At 37.3% G+C, this 16043-nt stretch overlaps 1 protein-coding gene and 1 long non-coding RNA gene across 5 annotated transcripts in view; one reads left to right on the plus strand and one right to left on the minus strand.

Moving 5' to 3' along the window:
* LOC127414351 (uncharacterized) overlaps positions 1–10539 on the minus strand; it is a 31303-nt gene extending 20764 nt beyond the window's left edge. Inside the window, exons 1-2 of the long non-coding RNA XR_007892783.1 lie at positions 10468–10539; positions 10107–10180 (exon numbers count right to left, since the gene is read on the minus strand). This is a non-coding gene — a long non-coding RNA (uncharacterized LOC127414351). The remainder of the gene's footprint in view (positions 1–10106; positions 10181–10467) is intronic.
* The window catches only part of LOC127414343 (sodium/potassium/calcium exchanger 3-like), a 127913-nt gene that overhangs the window by 29851 nt on the left and 82019 nt on the right, over positions 1–16043 (plus strand). For 2 of the 4 annotated variants that reach the window (XM_051652303.1, XM_051652302.1), the window contains exon 2: positions 3447–3587. In XM_051652303.1, the coding sequence (XP_051508263.1) occupies positions 3447–3587 (141 nt within the window). Of the gene's footprint in view, positions 1–3446; positions 3588–5621; positions 5708–16043 lie in introns of those variants that run through there. The other 2 variants (XM_051652305.1, XM_051652304.1) reach the window with 2 other exon arrangements.

The following is a 16043-nucleotide window of genomic DNA, read 5'->3' on the forward strand; positions in this document are numbered from 1 at the left end:
TTTTGGACCGTTTTGGTTTGTGAACGGCACTTGGTCTGTGGTCTGTGCAAGTTTCCCTTGTAAACAGTGATGCGCTTCCTGACTCCACGTGACGCCTGACCTTACCAACGAGCTCACATCATCCCTCTCATGAGCGCGCATCACAGAGATGTACGGAAGCAAACATTTATAGTTAACAAGTATATAAGTATTGTTTTGTTTCTAAAAATAATCAATCGTTTGGGTTCAGAAGAACTTTATTTGTTGACTGGAGTCGTGTGGATTATTTTGATGCACCCTAAATATGCATTTTGGACCGTCAAAAGTACATTCACTTGCATTATTTAAAGGAGGAGGCCTGTGTGTATATATATATATATATATATATATGTGTGTGTGTGTGTGTGTGTGTGTGTGTGTGTGTGTGTGTGTAAGAAGGACTAAGGCAATATTTTAAAACAATTTAAATTATATATACTGTGTGTGTGTGTGTGTGTGTGTATATATATATATATATATATATATACACAGTATCGAGACACACTCGATGACACACTGTATGAGCTAAAGATGTATTCAATAACTCACAAGATGATATCTGACGAAACCGCATATGAACGCACACAACCCCACTGTCGCCAATGGCGACTAGATTGTAAATTATTGTCGCAATTAATTATTTTTGGTCACATTTGCGACCATTTTTGTCACAGTCTGGAGCCCTGTATAAGAAAAAAATCTATAATTAAAAAGTTTTTAACTTTAAATCGTTGCTTCTGGCCAGCGCTGTATTTCTATTTTAAATGAACTAACTGTTGTTTGTTCCTTTGTTGTGTACAAAGCGCTTCCGACTTCTCATGTGAACGCACCATTGCACTTATGTCACTGATGCGTCGACTGCTGGCAGGAAGCAATTTTTTAAATTTAATAAAGTTTTAATTATCTATTTATTTTTGACATAAACCTAGCGATTTGCTTCAGAAGACATTAATTGATCGACTGGAGTCATGTGGATTACTTTTATGCTGCCTAAATATGCCTTTTCGACCATCAAACAGCCAGTAGCCTGATGGCACCCATTTATATGCATTTTATGGGCAAACTGATCAGAAAGCTACTTATAAAAATCATTACTTCAGTTCAGCTGAAAAGGAAAGTCATACACATCTGGGATGGCTTAAAGTTAAGTAAATCATGAGAGGATTTTAATTTTTGGGTGAACTAACCCTTTAATGGAATTTTGTAATCAACGCTTTTTACTATTAGTTAAACATGGCAGCCACAATCGTTAACTCAACTATTTAGTCATTTTATAGTGAAGCTTCTTGTTTCTTATGTCCTGGACCGATCACTGCTTTCTTTAACATGAGGAAGACACTGTGTCACAATCTCGAAAACTGTCACAACAATCTTTACATGATACTTTTGACATCTCAAGGAACCATGAATTATTTAACAGTTTCCACCAGGTATGTCAGTGCCTAGATCGTTGTTTTTTTTTTTTTTTTTTATGGAGACCAACTCAAGTTTCCTATCAACACCTCGATCGATTTAAAAAAAAAAAAAGAACATTGTGTTCCGATACTCTCCTTACAAGCAAATCCCAGTTGTGTTTCATCACCGTTCACGTTGCATCACAATGTCATAACGCATTACATCATAAGGCACCATGCAGCCCTGAAGCCCATTGTGAGTGCTGTTTTTTTAATTAATTTAGAGGGTTTATTTATAGTGACTGGCGCGGTAAGTGGTGGCCAGTGCGCTGAATAGAGCCAAGCAGGAAGACGCTTGAGCAGAGTGGAGTAAGGGCACAGGCGCTTGAGGACAGAGCGACCCAGATGACAGTACTGCCAGAATAATCACCCCCTCCCTGCCTAGACAAGCCCAGACTGAGGCGCTGCCGCAGGAGAGCTCGCCGTGTGATGTCACTTTTATTACGCCTTGGCTTTACTCCGCACCACAGACGGCTCTCATGAATATTCACCAGCTGACTTCCGGGGCTCTATTGCTCACAGTAACAGAGATGCTGTGGAGCTTGTGAGATTTTAATAGTATGTAACACATTCCAGGTCACTGTGTCCCTGTGAATTACAGTGTGAATACAGAGATATCACACAGTAATACTGAGCTGGACCAGTCAAACCTGCCCAAACCACACTGTGAGATGCCTGACTTAGATCCATAGCTCTGAGACTCAGCTGTGTTTAGGATTGTGCTGTAGATCATAACTGCTTGGTTAATTATAGATGGAAAAAAAAGTTATTATGTTCGCAAACCTTGTGTTAATGAGGCAGCAGGGGGTGCTCACCCTGTGGTCTCTGTGGGTCCTAGCGCCCCAGTATAGTGACGGGGACACTATACTGTAAAAAGGCACATCCCTTCAGATAGATGTTACACCAGGGTCCTGACTCTCTGTGCTCATTAAAAATCCCAGGGCACTTCTTGTAAAGAGTAGGGGTGTAACCTTGGTGTCCTGGCCAAATTCCCCCCATTGGCCCATATCTATCATGGCCTCCTAATAATCTTCATCCCTGAATTGGCTACATGTTGTGTAGTGAGCATTCTGGTGCACTATGGCTGCCGTTGCATCATCCAGGTGGATGCCACACACTGGTGGTGGTTGAGGAGAAGCACCCACTACTATGTAAAGTGCTTTGAGTGCCTAGAAAAGCACTATATAAATGTAAGGAATTATTATTAATTATTATTATTATTACTTTCACATGTAATTCCTGGATGTTCTGTAAGTTAGTAATAGGGACTTCGATTGCTCCCAATGACATTTACATTACATGCATTTAAGGTATACATCTTATATGCGTGTTCCCAGGGAATCGATCCCACAACCTTGATGTTGCTTGCACCGTACCCTTTTAAGCTATGGGAACCATCGTGGCTGCAATTTTTAATCCTAAAAAAGTTTCGATTTAAGTTTACTTGTTTAGATTCATTCTTTAATTTTTTTGGTTACCATTCCTGTTCGCTCAATGTTTGAGGATCAATTTGGTGTCATTTAGTTTGTTCCTTAGTACATTTCCCTCAGGAATGCTCTGTTTACTTAGTGCCACTGGAACATTCATCCATTGGAAAATATACAGAATTTGGTCTTAAAACACCAACTTGGTCACAGACTCCAGCACAGGGCCCATATGCAGTCAGTAAGTTTTATATGTTCAGTAATTTGTCCATCCAATCATATGGTTCTTTACAGCCATGCCAGTGATGTGCTCTTTTGTCCAACCAATAATATGCTCCTATAAAGCTATTTGCTAGTGCTATTAAGCCTATTAAGGTATAAAATGCCACCAAAGCAGTCATAACTCTCAGATTCAAGGGAATGACCTCAGTAAACAGAAAATACAATACTGGCTTATATCATTAACTTACAAGATTTGTTCATGATCGGACCAAGTGTACTATTATTGAATTGAGCAAGGTTAACAGCAATTTTACACTGTGTTTTGCAGGTTATGACATATTCACTCTTTCTACTGAGGACAGTGAGAAATGGGAGAGTCGCCGGCTGCTGCAAGACTTTGACATTTACAGCAACTACACTGATGACGTGCTGGTTGGACCCAATGTTAAAAAGAACTGCACACCGCCTGGTAAGAGGTTACCACCACACACACACAAAACCTCACACAGGGTTCAAAGTTAACACTCGCCAAGCACCAGATCTGAGTTAAAATTGGCCTTGGGTAACTGTTTAAGGAACTGCAACATTACACATGCTTTAAATCCAGTTCGGACCCTTGCTGATGTAAGCAACTTGAGTAATTCAAATCAAATACATACAAAGTGTATACTAAAGAAAACATCTGTTGTGACTCACACATCCTCTGGTGACTTTTACCTTTTTTTCTCCGAGATTTCTTGTGACAACACATATGGAATATTCCTCACATTAAGCCACTAAAATATATATATTAGGAATGAAATCAAAATATGTATTCATGTGTTTGTGACCAGTTTAGTTTCACCGAGAGACAGAGACTCTTGTCTCTACTTGTATTTGATGTTTAATTGACACAATGACTTGTGCTGTTTATCACAACTTTAAGGGGGAAAAAATATTGAAATATATATATATTTTATAAAATATTAATGCAAAATACAGCTTTATGGCCTTTAAGAAATAAAATAAAATAAAATAGAAACTAGCAATTTTGTAAGTTAATTTTGGACCTTCCTCAAACATCTTCCCCAATCTGTGGTTTGGACTGAATAAAGCAGGTGAAAGAGGAAGATGCAAAAATAATTGTTGTTTAGTAGGGAACTTGGCAAGACAGATGGAAACTGGAAAAACATCATGACAATGTGATTAAGCAAGAAACCAAGCTAAGTTTCACTTCTGCAATTATGTTTTTTGAGGCTAGTTTTTCCTCCGTGCTGCATGTCCAGATTGGGCCGTATCTCAGACTTCTATGAACCCAAAGGATCATGCATAAGTTATGTTTTTTAAAATGAGATCTTCTTGTAGTGTGTGAGGTCTCTTTTTGGCCCCTTGATAAGCACTTCGGTTTTTGAGTCCACAGAGGTGTTAGCCCTCCTATCATCAGTGTGTCACTCAGTGGCTCTTTTGTTCTATTTGAGTGAGTTATCTTGCTGACACAGACTTTGCTATTGTTTCTCTTGGGGAATGCTGGAGGCTAGGCAGACCTGTAGAGACCTTTGACTGAGCAATGATTTAGTTACGACCAGGTTAAAAGTTAAAAATAGATTGCAGACTAAGGTGAAGACCAAAGGGATTGGACACAATCTTATCACCAAACTTAGACATTAACCCCTTTAACTGAGACCTTTAATAGAAATGCTGCTGTAAGCAAAGCCAAAGTTCAAATAATTGAAATGTATTTTTCTGTTTTATATTGCATTAGTCAATATGGCAGTCATCTTGGACTTAAACTGAAACTAACTTGCATGGATGTAGCATCATGCAAGAGCAATAGTTTTTGGATACAGATTCCATTGTCGAAATGCTCTGTTCGCAGTCAGCCATGATTAATTTATTCCATCAGCACAAAATGTTAGATTAGGATGTTACTGTGATAAAGCGAATAGTGTTCGGCTGGCCGTGCGATCTCAAAATGGCGCCCCCAAAGAGGCAGCCCAGGTTAATGTGAAATAAGTCAGCTTTTGAAAGTGAGTGTACATGATTTTAAACATTTTTCAAAATTACTATCCGTTTCTTTGGGGGTAGAACCTTTATAATGATGTAGAAAAATACAGTGTGCAACATTTGGTTGATGCCACTGATGGTAAACACATTCACATACAGCATGCTTGTTGTACTTTTAATTTTCATTAGAACTGGTATCAGTAGCCTGATGTTTCTAATCTGTTCCTCATTATTTTTCCTCATTGTTATTCATTGTTTATTTGTACGGTTGTTTCTGCTCAAAGTTGGTGTATTTCTGCTGTGTAATTTGATACATTCGGCTGCATTGTGCTCCACACTCTTGGACAATGTGAAGAGGCCAATTAGAGCAGGTCTGAAGGAGAGGTGAGGCTGAACAAAGGGTTCATCAGTACTGTGTGGGCCCATTGATTGGCCATCTCCCTCTTCTTTCAAAGCTCTCCTCTTTCCTCTCATCCCCTGCAATGTGTTTACCATACAGTGGGATCTACTTCAGCAATGGATTGGTGGCACGCTGTTGATTTCTGATTCCATTCCACAGCTCAGTATGTTTGTTTCCCACTTCTTGCACATTCATATGTATATGAGGTAAGCATTTTGGTTATTTTGTCTGCTGGAATATTCAACAAACTCAAGTACTGGGGGGTATTTTATGTGCTATTTTTAAATTGTTGGTCTAAGTACAAACACTACAGTATAAACTTTGGCCGTGGCATCAGGTCTCGCTGCTTTTTCATTTTCTCTTGCCATGTCAACCTAAAAATAGCAATCAAAATAGCAGCATTTTTATTTTATGTATGTTGGCAAGATGTTTTTATTTTTATATGTGGTTAAATGAGAAAAAGGGTGTTTCAGGGTAAAGGGAGTCTTGAGGGTAACACTTAATCTGCAGTGAACACAGAAATACGTCAAGTCTTGGATACTGAGATTTGTATGGAGAGCCATCATATTTGCAATATACTGTAAGCTCTGCTGTTATGAGATTTAAAGGGAACAGCTTTTCTTTTCTAACCCAGCTTGGCCTGCCTGCTTTTGTTTGTGTTTTTTTTTTTGTTTTTTTTTTGGGCGGATTTGGGTGAATGTTTCCAAGTGGGATCCTGGTGTTTTAGGAGGCTGTGTTCCCTGCCAAACATCTCCTTGATCTCGCCGTTAAAGTGTAAACTGTGCTCTTAAGCTCTCGCTCGTGTCCAGATGCCGCTCCCCCACCAGTCTCCAAGCCTAGCCTGGCGCCCTGGCACAGGTTGAGGGTTTCCTTACTCTGCTGTTTAAAACTCTTATTTCTTTAATATGGTTGTAGAGCTCAGCACATTGTACAAGTATATGTCTTGCCTGTTTCCTGCTAATGTACAATATAAAAAACCTGTGTTCCCATTAGCAAAGTGAGCTGCCTATGGAGACAGAGTTTTGAAGGGATAGTTCACCTAAGAATTTAAATTCTGTCATAATTTACTCACCCTCATGTTTTTCAAAACCCATATGACTTTCTTAATTCTGTGGAGCACCAAAAGAGGTGTTAGGCAGAATGACAGCCTCAGTCACCATTCACTTTCAATGAATGGAAAAAGATGCAGTGAAAGTGAATGGTGTCAGGTACCCACAGTTTTTGGTTAAAAAAAAAAAAAAATATATATATATATATATATATATATATATATATTTATATATATATTTATATTTATATATACTGTATATTTATGCTCATTAAAGCAACACACTAATTTCAGAAAGGTGGTCCTCTTTGTGCCTGACAGACTGATCATTAACTTAGCAACATGCTAACATCAAGTCAAGTTTCTTGTGCAGAGCACTATTTGTGTGGTATGCAGAGTTGCTGCCTATAAAGAGCATTCCAGATTGGTCACTTATGAGATTCCATCTCTGTTAGGAGGCTGCCTTAAGGGCCATTCAAACAGAATGTGTGTTATTAAATTTTTTTTATTTTTTATTATTATTATAATGTAAACGTGCTGGATGGACGTCTTTGACCGTTGTGCCATTCTGTTTTTTTAATTTTAAGAACTTAAGAAAAAATTGGGTCTTGAGACACTTGTGTTCTGTTCCATTCGTTGCGCTGTGACTAACTTATACAGAGTGTGTTAGGTGTGAATGGTCCCTTAGAAGGCAGCTGCCTGTAGGCAGTAGGCAGCAATGTTGTTCAGGACAGACCCAATATAAGTTATTTTAAAAAAAGAAATAGTCAATAGCTTGTTTCTGTGTTATATCTTTCCACTTGAAAGTCTTGTTTTAATTGAAATTACGTACAGCTGCTGTGCTTTCCTGACAATGTATTCTCTCTCTCTCTCTCTCTCTCTCTCTCTCTTTCATGCTTCTCTTGAGGGGCTGTGCAGAAAGAATCTCCCTCTATCAGCTTTCTTTCATCCTTAAGATATGCGTAGTCATTAAATTTTTTATATATCTTCCCATGAATCTTCTTCAGTTCAGTCTGTGTTCAGATCCTACTCGGCACTTCCTAAATATTCACAAATGCATCATAGCAATCAGACAACCCGTCATTTGCTTGATTACTAATTCTAATGAGCTGTTAATTATCTCTTCATCCATCAGCTCCTATTGTCTGTCACACTGCATTTAATTTTGCTCAAGTAAAAGCAGTGACTGAATGGGAGCCATGTTTATGAATTATGGCCTTTGACAGGGTTGGGGAGTAACGGAATACATGTAATGGGATTACATAGTTAAAATACAAAATATAAGTAACTGTATTCCACTACAGTTACAATTTAAATTGTTAATTATAATACAGTTACATTCATAAAGTATTTTGATTACTGAAGAGATTACTTTGCATTTTATTGTCATTTGTTTCATTTAATATTTAGTCATTTATACATATAATGATGCGATCCAAAGTGCATTTGAACAGCGGTGAAACACTTTATGATGTATTACATTCATACGAGCAGACAGAGAAGTACATTTCAAGTAAGTTTAGAGCAGAAGAAATAGAAATAAACCTTGTGTAAATTGTCAGCTTTACGCCAAGCTAAAATGCTATTTCTAGCCATTTTACATGCACGTTACCAGGCACGATCATATTTTTTTTATCAAGAAAATTCACGTTGGATCATAATTTCTTTTTTTCTAGTAAGACCTTTGATATTAGGGCAAATATATTCTTGAAAAAAAAAATTGTTTTCCTGTAAAAATATCTAAAAATCCTTAAAAAAAGATCAATTTGATTATCTTGTTTTAGAAACACTTAATAAGATATTTAGGTTTTTCAGAGAATGCATTTTTAACATGTGTATTTTGTCTTTACTGTACTGGCAGATTTTTTTATAGTCAAAACAAGTGCAAAAATCTACAAGTGCTGAAGTAGTAATCCAAAGTATTTAGAATACGTTACTGACCTTGAGTAATCTAACAGAATACGTTACAAATTACATTTTACAGCATGTATTCTGTAATCTGTAGTAGAATACATTTCAAAAGTAACCCTCACAACCCTGGCCTTTGAACCAGTATATTATTTACTCACCCTCATGCCATCCCAGATGAGGGGATCCATTTCACACTGTCTCTTGCGTGACGTACGTGCGCTATGTTCAAATGAAAGCAAAACCAATGAAGATTGTGAACTGAGTTCTCTTGTAAACAAATCGAGCTACGAGAGGCTGCGTAAACTGGATCCCCTCATCGACGCACATTGGATAGCAACCGGTAATATACAATTATAGTGAAAAGGACTTAAATATTGAACTGTTTCTTACCCAAAGCAATCATATCGCATTAGAAGACATTAAACCACTAGAGTCGAATGGATTAAGCTACTTTTACGATTGTCTTAGGTTACTTTTATGATTTTAGTGATATGATAGGTGTGGGTGAGAAACAGATCAATATTTTTAAGAATTTTTACTACAAGTTCTCCCTGCTCAGTCAATCTCCACTTTAACGTTCACTTTCACATTCTTGTGTTTTTGGTGATTCACATTCTTCATGCATAATCGCCCTCTACTGGGCAGGGAGAATTTCTAGCAAAAAGGACTTTATTGATCCGTTTCTCACCCAGGCCTATCATATCACTTCTGAAGCTATGGATTAAAAAGTAATCCATATGATTCTGGTGTTTTATGATGCCTTTGTGCCTTTTGAAGCATCAAAATTCTGATCACCATTCACTTGCATTGTATGGACCTACAGAGCTGAAATATTCTTCTAAAAAAAAAAAAAAAAAAACAATTTGTGTTCTGCAGAAGAAAGTCATACACATCTGGGATGGCATGAGGGCGAGTAATGATAGTTCACCCCGAAATGAAAATTCTATCACTTTGATAATTTACAAGTTACTGTAACTCAGTAAATGCAATGCTAGGATAGATTGTAGTAGATAACAAATTATACATGTTTGATATATATATATATATATATTTTTTTTTTTGTGATGGTTTCAGCATAAATTTAAAGACTTTTGTATGTGGCAAAGAAAGATTCCAGTCCAGTAGTGTCAATGTCCTCTCCTTTGCTGTGACAGGCCACCTGCTCTGCCATCATCTTCATATAGCATGCTCAGTTCCTGAGGTGCACTCCTGTTTCTTTCTACCCAGTTGGACATTTGGCCAGCAGATGAGTCATGTGACCTGACCTTTGAGAGCTGTGCTGGCATTGGGCTTACGGCAGAGAGCGTATGTAGAACTCACAGTGAGAATCTGACTACACACGGACGCCCTGGCAGATGAATAAAAAAACCTGCTCTTACCTCAGTTCTCTCTTTTTATGTATCGTTTCTTCACTTCCTCTTTGACTTGCCAAAAGCGGTTTCTATAGTACCTTTACACAATGTTACACATTTTTTTCCCCCATGACAATCGGTGTGTTTTGTTTTCTGTCAGCTGTGCATGAGAATCAACATTTGAATGTGATACATTGTTAACTGTGATTGTGATTCTAGTGCAAATACATACAATAGATGCAGCTTCTGTGCCTTGTGCAATGAAAAAGATGTTTCTAGATAGGAAAATCTAACCTGAATATCAGAATGGCTCATATCATAGGGTGTCCCATATGCCAGTGGGTGCCATCACGTGAAATTGTCATCCTCTAAACAAGCACAGCAATTTATTTTTCAGAACAGGGATGATAGTTGCATGTAATCATCTCAAAAGCACTATTAAACAGTAAAAATCACAGAGTAGCGCTGTGGGTTCAATTATAAATGTATTGTTACAAGTGTCCCATTATGCCAGTCCAAACATGCCGAAAAGGGGATACAAAAACAGCAAAGAATAAATCACATGAAAAGCCCAAACCTTTATTGCAATAGGCAAAAACCTATTGCAATAAAGGGAAAGTTCACCCAAAAATAAGAATTGTCATCATTTACTCACCCTCATGTCGCAAAACCGTATTAACTTCAAGTGGAACGCAACAAATTCATGAGCGCTAGAAGAGAAGCTAAGTGTAACATACTGGCAGGCTGAAGACAAGATGAAGTGTAGAACCCAAGTGCAGTTTTATTTACAGTGCTGGTATCCAAACATGAAACATATCCAAAAGGTGAAACCAAACATGAACGAGAACTTGACTAGCCTATAAACTTAGACTTAACTATGAATCAGCTTGACTGGACATGGAAACAGTGTAACAACCAACAATACTCAACAAGGACTATAGCAAACATGAGGGCTTAAATACACTGACAAGGGAACCACATGACAAAGACAACCAATGACAAGACTTAACTAATAACAAGATAACAAGACTACTAAACAGGAACCAATAACAAAACAGTACTGATAACAAGTTAACAAGACAATAAACCAATGAGTACAAGACACATGAATATGAGGGAAATAGGATATCACAAGACTAGACAAGGAAAACACAGAACTACAAACTAAAAGTCTTAAATACACCTAGCAATCTTTAGTGGCCACTAGGGCAAATGTCCCAAGTATAACACTAACTAAGAACATGTGAGAACTTGTTTTTAGAGTTGTTTAGTTCTCACGTGAACATGTGGGCCTCTGTGAACAAGGTTTTCTTACAGTGCTCATGAACATGCAAGGGACGTCAAGATTTTCACTGAAAAATTGTTTCACTTTTGAGTTATTTCTCAAATGCCTTCAGAAGACTTGGAATATGACGCACAAGTCACATGAGTCCTTTTTAAGGAGTCCACAGCCATTGAATTGAAAGTTTGAGATATTCATTAAAACCATCCTTTTGTGTTCTGCATAAGAAAGAAAGTCATACAGGTTTGGAACATTTGGAATTTTCATTTTTGGGTGAACTATCCCTTTAAAGGGGTCATGACATACTCTTTTTTTTATTTTTTTAATAATTCTATTATCTTCCCTGAGGTCCACTTATAATGTCAGTAAAGTTTGTTGCACCAAAACAGTCATAATTTAATAATATATGATGATTTTCCACCCTGCCTCTTGCTCTCTGTCTGAAAAGCACAGTTTAAAGCTATTTGGCCGTTTAAGACTTCATTGTAAAGGCCTCTGTTCTGATTGGCTAACATCATGCAGTCCCTCAAATACAGCTATATTTGAAACTCAGTCGAAAGAAAATGAACAAACTTTATATTATAATTTATCAAACTTAGTTTCAGGGTTAACACATAACGTATACCCAACATATTTCATCTGAATGTATAAAAATGTTCTCTAAAGCACATCAGATATCAAACAGTTGTGACATTTGAAATATTCGTGAATTAAACTGTGGACTCACAGGTCCGGTAGTGTTTAACTGCTGCATCTTTCAGTTCCTTTGCAAAAAATATATCAGATTGTGACTGGTTCACAAGCAGTCCACTCTGATATGAGCCAAAAACATAAAATGCATGCTGAAATGTTCTGAATACGAAAATTTAATACAGTCCATGGTGATGTTGGGTGCTTCAATGGCTTCAATAGGCCAAAGCAGAGACGCTGGTCTTCACAGGAGTGACATCTCACATCTTCCGTGTTTGTTTACACACAGCTCTTAAAATGGGCCGCACATCGCCAGAAACACATCGAAATGATTAAAGATGTCCATGTAGTGCATGTGTACAAAAGACTAAAAACTAAAAATAGCACAGATGGGTGCAAAAACGGTCGAGGACACCTTCAAAACAGCAGAATAGCAGGATGAAACAGGATGCGGGTCTCCTTTTTAGAGTCCTAACTTGACATTGCATCTTTTAAAAGTGGCACAAGATTAATTATAACGGTCTAAGTCATCTAGTGCAGGTTTATGTTGAAAAACATTTAAATCCAGATAGGCACATGAAGATGTCCTGTGTAAGTCCCCTTTGGATGAATCTCACATGACAGGCCTTCTCTCCTCTTCACCTGTGTGAGTGTGACCGTCTGAGCACCAGTGGGTGGGGCCAAGGGTGCAATGATGAAAAATAGGCGTTGAAGTCTTGCTGGAGGCAGTCATATGCAAATGTATTTGGTCCTTGTGACGTCACAAGTTCCACAAATTCCAAACGCCCCGTTTCTAGAGCCTGGTTTAAATAAATGCTCTTTTTCTTTTAAGGAGGAAGTTTTCAGTTCTGTAACTTACAGTATGTTTTTATAGTACAATGACCTCCTATATGTCAAAAGATCAAGGAAAATGTGATTCCTCATGTCATGACCCCTTTAATCAGTGGGAAGCCCATATCATCGGTTAGGCAGGCAGTTGCCCTCTGCACACATTAACAAACAAACTCACACACACATGCATACACAGAAAACAAACACTGCACACCGGTCACAACTCAGTCATTTAACCCCTTTCTACTTGAACTTTCTTCAGCTGTTCACAGATAGCTGCATAGCGATCTAACTTGCCCTTTTCGGTTCTGCACACATAATAAAAGCCTTTGTCCTCCTCTATAGTGAACATTTTGTGGCGGGAGTAGGATTTTTCTTCCATTTGTGTCAGTCGTATTCATGTTTCTCTACTGATGCGAAATTGCTAACATGACAGACCTCCTCTGGCTTTGCATGAATCCTGGAGTGCCCTCTGTGGACACATGGATGCGGTCAGTGTTCTCACAGGAAGGATTTGTGCAGCTGCAGTACAGACCGTTTCTGCTCTCAAGTGGCAATTGTTTATAGTTTACACCTCCCTCATCTCAATGGCTTGGTTTCAGATCTCTTTCTCAGGCTTTTTGAGCTGCATTTGCACAATCAGGCTAGAGAAAGCACTGAAAAATGTGCTTACTGTGTGGTTTACCAAAACACCAATATTGCAGTTATAAACACCTTTTGTGTCTCTCTTTTGCCATGTCACTCACTCTTTCTCCCCCTCTCTCCCTCCATTTTTGTTCCTCTCTCCTATAAACATACACACCCAGTGCTGGATTTTGTGCCTCTTTTTTTCTTAGATGATTCAATTCCATTTTTGCTGAACTTTAGGAGTTTGCATGGTGATATTTAGAACTGATTTTGGTAGATGGATCAACAGGCCTGTCGTGTTGAAAAATGTTATTTTCTATTCCATTGCATACATTGCCAAATTAAACTGCATTCGTTGAAGCCTCGACAGAGCAGCCGACCCAGGGGCGAATTTACTAAAGAGTTGTGGCACTTTTGTGCTTGCCATTTCATCACAAAGATCTGGGTCATTGGCAAATACGGTTGTCACAGGTGTTAAAAGTAAGAAATATTTTAAAAATCTAGTTTAAACACTTGTGTAAAGTTCTTAGAAATCTAATCTTTGTGTCCAATTTGGTTTTATACATTTTAGAAAAACTTATGACTTTGAAATTTTCATGTGGTTTAGCCATCAATTAAAAAGTATTAAAATACTTTACTTGCACTTTGAATACATAAGAGGATAAACAACGTAATCATTAATTTCAAACACTTTTTGAAAGGTAAAAAAGATTTGAGTCTATGTGTGTATATATATATATATATATATATATATATATATATATATATATATTTGAGGTGTTGTATTGGCCCTATTCAAAATATGTAATTTTATAATATATTTTTTTCACAATGGTGTAGCTACCTGATTTTCATTGATGTTGTAACTTCTATTCACCTTTGCACATATTCTAGCTAGCTTTTAATTTTCATTGATTTTATTGCACTTCATAAACATTTACACATAGTTATGTGGATAGTTGACATACATTTTCAAGCGGTGTCCTGCGATGTGACACGCTTTCTTCATCTAAAACTATTTTAAACAGCATTTCCTTATCTTGTATACTGTAATTATTATACTTGCAGTTTCCATTACCTCATATTTATTAAGACAGTAGTTTATTTGTACTTTTAGACAAAAGTGATTAAAATGGTGAAAAACTTGAAATGGTGATTAAATGCTGATTTGTCACAACACCTAAATGCATTTTCCCTTTTACATTCATGTACATTTTAACCTAACATCTCCATGTTGGGGAAAAAAAAGACGTTTTTGTCATCTACCGAGCTATAGAGTGTTTATTTAATGCTTACTCTTTTAAAAATGTTTGCAGTCATTCTATGGATGTTTTAAAGTTATTACAATTTTCACACCGTTGAGGCCTATTTTCATAATTTTGTCATGACACTCAGCACACTTCTTCTATTCTGTTGACTGCTAGAATCAAAACATAGTCACTGTTCAGTGTAAATATGGCTATAATGGTTACATGTACACAAGGAAGACAAGGCCAATCACAATTCAGTATGCAAATATATGCAAGAAAGAAGACAATTATAAAGTTCAGAAAAAAAAACAAACAAATAGATAGCACACCCATCTACAAAACAACATTTGAAAAGAGTCTGGTTGTGAATTATTTGCTGAAGTTTAAAACTTAGGGTTAGGGGTTTAGAACAAACCCTAAGTAGGATGTTTGAGGAATATCAGTACTGTGTTGCCTTGCAAGCTCTACAATAAAAGTGTCTTAGTGTGCTTTTGTGTATTCATATGTGTGTACACTCAATCGTGTATTGTATGTAATATTGTTCCACTCTGCTTTCTATAGGAATAGCTCTGCCCTTCTATTACAGCATTCTGCATCATATTACCAGAGTGTCTGTTCGAAGTTAAATAAAGCATGCATGTATAAGTCGAGTGTGTCTATATAGTGTGTGTTTTATTGTTGCGATGCCACTCTGATGTAACTAAATAAAGAATGGCCTGCAGACAGTGTGACAGGCAGAGGACAGTGATAATGTGGATTCAGGAGGATGTTCAGGCCCGAGCAGCTCTGTCACATGTACAAGAGAAGGTCAGAATGTGCAAGACTTTGTGTGTGTGTGTGTGTGTGTGTGTGTGTGTGGTAGGAAAAAGCACATTTAGAAGGAAATTATTAAATCAGCAGAGTTAAGGATGGTGTGTATGTTATCTGTCCGTCTGGCTTGAAACATCACATCATATATCAGATCATACTAACTCTAACACACACACAAATGTTTTCAATCATGGTGGGGACTTTCCATTTACGTCTATTGCATTTATACTGAGCCAGTTATATTTTTTTTATCCCCTAACACTAAACCTTACCATCAGAGAAACCTTTTTACATTTTCATTAAGACATTATTTAGTATGTTTATTAAGCCATTTTCCTTTCTGAGAGAGTTGGCCGGTCCCTTGTACAATCATTTAAGATACAAATTCAAAATATATTCATATAGGCCCATATGTTAAAATAAATAATTATCAAGGGATTCATTGGGTGAATCAACAAAAAAATTATCTGAATGTTCCTTCAGATTCTTTTGTTACACCATTATTTTATTTTAGCTGTGTGATGTATTGGGCTCAATGTGAGTTACCTATTTTACTTGGAACTGTCTGATCTATTTTGGCAAGTTTGACACGATAGCTGATCAGGCTCACTGTGGAAAAGTCAGCTGTATTATTTCTCTCTCTCAAGCACTTTGATGTCTGAATGCATTGTGTCGCCTCTGAACATGGCAGCATGACAAATTCATACAAACACATTGTTCACACATTTGAATAAGTTAGGT

Source organism: Myxocyprinus asiaticus, chromosome 23, assembly GCF_019703515.2.
Source record: "Myxocyprinus asiaticus isolate MX2 ecotype Aquarium Trade chromosome 23, UBuf_Myxa_2, whole genome shotgun sequence".
Classification (NCBI taxonomy): Eukaryota; Metazoa; Chordata; class Actinopteri; order Cypriniformes; family Catostomidae; genus Myxocyprinus; species Myxocyprinus asiaticus.